The following is a 5447-nucleotide window of genomic DNA, read 5'->3' as shown; positions in this document are numbered from 1 at the left end:
TGTTTTAGTTTATTCCTGCTTTTGGGATTGTAAACCAAATCCCCGAGTATCCATTTTAACAAATGTATTTATTTCAATCTTGGCACTTTGAAAATCTCCAAAAACTTAGATGTGAAAGTTTTCAATAACTTTTGTTAGTCAAAAAGCAGAACAGAAAATTCATGAAGGGAACAAATAAAATGCTTTCCCATCCCCCTACTTTTAAATGTTTTCTCCTCTTGGTATTGTAAACCTACATTTAAAAAGCCTTTTGGTGGTTTTATGTGATTATACAGAAGTTACTATAAGAATATTTCACAGAAGTCACTAGAACAGAGACTATTAATGTTATGTGTAGACTGGGGCAGAGTTAATACTTTATCATTACAAGATGCAAAATGTTATGGTGCTGTGCAGAATTCTGGTGTACAGCTGGTGAAATAGATAAGACAGGATACCGATACCATACATACAGGTAAGACTGGCAAAAAGGGAAGTTGTAGCAAGATCTCCTTGAAGACTGTATTAGTCTATTTACACTATTCTGACAATTAACTCCTATTTCCACTGCCATACAGTGCAAATGCACCCTGCTATACTGTCCAATACGGACTTTGCAATAAATACAACTTGACCAAAGCCAAGTCTATATATATATAGTTATGTTAATAGAAAAATAATATGGCTCTTGAAAGGCAAGGGTGACCATAATGAATAAACTGTCTTAAAGGGATGTTTCTAGAGTTGAATATTGATGACCCATCATTAAAAATAGCTCTTCCATATCTTATCAATTGAGAGTCCTGCTTTCAGCAGCTTATCTCTAAAATGAATGTTAGTTCTGCTTCATAGGCCAGTGATGTCGTGGCAGCTCAGTCCCATACAAGTGAATGAGGCTGAGCTATAATATCAGACACTGCCCATAGGCAATGTGTAGTGCTGTGCTTGGTATTCAGTGTAGCGGCCACTGTGCTCACATGACTGCTGAGGTCTGTTGAACCATCTGATTGGTGGAGGTCCTGAGTATCGGACCCCCGCAAGTGTGATAGTGATAACCTATGTTAAGAAAAGCTCATCACAATCCTGGAAAAGCCCTTGAGGCTGAGGCCACGTGGTAGCTGCATGTCACTGGTTCTGAACAAAGGCATACAGCATTTTCTTCTTGTAAAAAGCACTATATAAAAGTTGTATAGCTGCATTTTGTTTTTCCATTATGATGTCACAGCTTAGAATTGTATTGGTTTAGAGACCCAGCATTCCATTCCTTACAGTAGTTAACCAATGCGGTCACCACAATGGAGTATTTCAGAAGACAACACATGCTGATACACTCCTCCTTATTTTTAATATTTTTTGACTGCACCAGTTCTTCTAACCAAGATATGAAAGATGTTATTGCTGTTACAATACCACGTGCAATGGAAGAAGTTTCTATCAAGACAGTCATAGAAACTACAGAATGTAGCATGACATGCGGGATTGGCAGCAAGATAGAAAAACGTTGCCTTGTGGACAGAGCTGGCATTACACAGGACTGTGAGGTTGTGAGGGTGGAATGTCTCAGTAACTGGCTATGTGGTATAGAAGTCTACACTAGGAAGGTTGGTGATCTCTTCACTATGGACTGCCAGATTCCACCCACTGGAACTGTAGGTGGCAGCAAGCTTTACTACTGGAAAATAGCTCCTGGCATTATAAGTGTTAATGATCACTATTTCCAACCACTAAAAGTTAGGACTTCCACCATCGCATTTAACTCCATTCAGGAAAAAGATGCTGGAACTTATCGGTGTGATGTGCAGACAGAATATGACCTCAAACTAGTAAAACGCATTTACTTTGGGGTTAGGGTTATTACCCCTGGCATTATAGATATCAGCTATGACAAGTATGTCATCAACAAACAGCGATTGGCTGCTATGGCCAAAGGAATGACTACAAAAGTTGTGGAGAAAAAAGCTGAACTATATGGTGGAATATACGGCTACATTGGAATTGGGAGCGCTGTAGGAATTCTGACAGGCCTGCTTGTTTTATTGTTGGTCAGATGCGTATCCAAAAGGGAGGAATCTGACAGTGCTATTGAATTGTAACGTCCTCATTCTTCATCATACATAAAACACATGGACTTGCTGAACAACTTGCACCACCATTCCTTGAGTAGGAGAGATAGAAAAATATTTCATTACCAGATAACCTCCTTTTCTGAAGAGCAACATCTCCATGAAGCAAGAAAAATATCTAGAAAAGGATCTCGTTATTCTTCCTATGAGTGCAGCATTATAACAAAAATTGTGATAAACCTAAAAAAAAATAGGGTTTTTGGTTGTTTTTTTGCAACTGAATTTTAATTAGCAACTATTCCTAATTGTAATTTTATTTTTGAATTTGTTTTTAAACTTTTATTAGAGTATAATCTCATAAAACCAACATATATAGTCACAATAATCTGTAGGCCACTCAGCCTGGAAGAATGCTAAAGGGAAACCTAGAATAAACGACTAATCCATAGATAATATCCACTTGTATATAATAAAGGGATGCATATAATATATAATCGGTAGGGCAACCAATGTTCCCCCATATACACTAACAAATAGATATCATGATACATTAAATAAGTGCCAGCGCACCAATTCCAGAAGCCCACCAAAACATGCAACACGCAGCTCTAAACTGGTGGTACCTAACTGAGCAGGTATGGTGAAACACTCTGGTGCTGCTGCATTGGTACCGTCTACTGTTATGGGATGTGATTGTTGGTATACACTATATGGAGTCATATTGGTTGGTCTGACTCTACAGTGTATTATCTGCATCTCTTATGTATGGATTGTTTGCTTAGACATTTCCTTTGCTGGTTTCCAATGGACTTTCTTCTGGCCTTTGTGGTCTCCGGTTTTAATTGTGTGAATTTAACCCATTTTATGTGATTGAAGGTGAATTCTTTTTCTAATGAATTGTGAGTGGACACTTTTTCTTGTGTATAGAGTACACTCTCTGGGGTATGATGACCTCTGGCTTACTATAAATGTATGGCATGCTGTAGTATTGTATGGCATTTGTCTGCAATGGCGTACAATTGCAAATAACTTGCCCAGAAATGCCCAGCTCTTTATTGTCCAGGCATGTGCTTCTAAAATTGGCTTTGCATGCTAATGGGCAGTTCCCTAATTTTCAGCTGATTTTGGTTGTCTTTTACAATCATGTCAAGACTCACAAGCAGCTGCTGTAGAGTCAAAATGATGATCGCAAACCTTGAGTACTAAAGATGTAGATGGTATTATCAGCAAATGACTTGCAGCCAGTTGATAGATTCGGTCGCTTACCAATGAATTAGTTCACAACTGGAGCTACTGAACCTCCTCCACATGCATGCTTGGCTCTGGAAATTTTACAGCCTGAAGCTCACACACACATTGAATCATTGGCCACTGCTTCTATAGTTGGTGTGTTAAGATATATCAGCAACGGATGCTTAAGTGCCCACTAAGCAGATTGCAGATTACTGGAGTTGACTCTTATTTACACCGTTAATGGTACTAGTTGACAACTATCCTATATGGTTGACCATTATCATGGTAGTGGTAGAAATCCTTTCCCATTGCACCTCCTACTCTATTAGATGTATTTTGCTCTCAGCTCTCTAAAGCTTTAAAGGATCTCTTGTCATTAAGAAAACACAAGTGTCTTGAGATTGAGTCTCATTTCTCCCTAGAAACAGTGTTACTGTGGTCAGTAGTGTCTCTAGTTGGTAACCAGAAGCATGTGACCGATAAGGCCAGCTGCAGATTTCATAACACCCCATTGACACGCATGTCAGTATTGTTTTGTTTTTCTTTTGTTTGGCTTTTTCCTGCAGAATATATAACCATCTACTCATGAAGGCAAACCGAGAACTATCTGCATACGAGCACAAATGATCGTATTGCACAACTTTACTCTGTCCTCAAGTAGCTTTTATTGCAAGTTTCCAAGCCGATACGTGGAGTCTTCTTCACTATAAACGAAGTAAAACAAAAAAAACCCTGCTACCCCTAAAATTGTTTTTCTTTCATGAATAATAGTAAAATGTTTCCGTACACTGTTAAAATAATAAATTGTTAATTTCTGTAAGAACGGATATCCAATGCAGGTTTTGCTACAGAAGTTTTGTTGACTGAAAATAAGTTCCATTCATTTGGGCTTGTTTGGAAGCAAACGCCTGGATGTCTGCAAATTCCATTCAGAGGAATGAGACATTTCTGCATCAAAATCTGCCGCATGTGAATCCTGTATATACACCAGAATTTGGCAAAGGAATTTAAGGTGGTTGTCTTTCTTGGATTCCTTTCCAAATTCTGTGTAACTAGCAAAACAAAACTGAATCAGGTTTGCTCACGCTTAGCCTCAGATACAACTAAGTGGTAGAAGATGTGCAAGTGGATTGAAAAAAACCCAAACCAATGTCCTTTAAAATAAAAATAAAAAAACTGCATCCCCATTGCAGAGTAGGAGGCAGAGTGCATATCAAAGTTAGGGCCTGTTCACACGGAGTAAACGCGTGTGTATTTTTGGCAAAATACATGTGTAAAAAATACACGTATGAAAATAAGACTCCCATTAACTTCAATGACATTTTTTTTACACGTGTAAAAAAAAAAAAATAAAAAAAAAAATTCAATACTATCAAAATACATGTGTAAAATGTCATTGAATTCAATGGGAGTCTTATTTTTACACGTGTATTTTGCCAAAATACACGCACGTTTACTCCATATGAACGGGCTCTTGGCTGCAAATTCCGTCATGTGAACAGCCTTGGTCGAGTGCAGGTCTGTGGAAAACTGAATGCATCCGTGTGTTGTTTTTTTGTTGTTTTTTTGTGTATGGGGTTATAGAAATTAATGGGTCTGTATGCATACGGACTAAAACTACTGTTGTGTGCAATGGCTTTAGGGCCAACTTATGGTATATGGTTATGTCTAGGTTGGGAAACGTGTGAATAAGCCCTTAACCTGACAAAGTTGCATAGAAAGAATGCTGCCACATACTGTTAATAAGCAAGACATACAATGCACACTCCAAGTGTTTAGCTGGAGTTTACATTCTGTGTTCCTTTTATTAATGGTACATGACAGTGTTATTTGTAGATTTATGTATTTTGGTTTTTTTCGTGTTTGGTCTGAGTGCTGTGGCCTCTTAACTGAATACCAAGCACAGAGCTATGCTTAGCATTGTAGCTTAGCCAAATTTACTTGAATGGAATGAAGTTGCAGCCATACCATATGATCGATAAATGTGATATCAGCACACCGAAGCTACTGCCATTTTAAACAGCTGATCTGTGGAGGTTCCAGGTGTCGGATGGCCACTGATCAGATATTGATGATCTTTCCATACAATAGGTCACCAATAGTCCTTTAAAATTTGCAACAAGAGAGAAATAAATGGAAACAAAGGCAATTGTAGAAAAAAAAATTGCTATT

General features: G+C 38.1%; 1 protein-coding gene across 1 annotated transcript; it reads left to right on the top strand.

Moving 5' to 3' along the window:
• The first annotated feature begins 1315 nt into the window (after nt 1–1315).
• On the top strand, nt 1316–2072 carry TMEM81 (transmembrane protein 81). Its single transcript, XM_075263090.1, has one exon. It carries the CDS (start codon nt 1362–1364, stop codon nt 2070–2072), a length of 711 nt encoding a protein of 236 aa, XP_075119191.1. The 5' UTR covers nt 1316–1361.
• Nucleotides 2073–5447: the final 3375 nt, after the last annotated feature.

Source organism: Leptodactylus fuscus, chromosome 2 (assembly GCF_031893055.1).
Source record: "Leptodactylus fuscus isolate aLepFus1 chromosome 2, aLepFus1.hap2, whole genome shotgun sequence".
Taxonomy (NCBI): domain Eukaryota; kingdom Metazoa; phylum Chordata; class Amphibia; order Anura; family Leptodactylidae; genus Leptodactylus; species Leptodactylus fuscus.
Note: the sequence above shows the minus strand (reverse complement) of the source record. Positions and strands in the feature narration are given on the sequence as shown.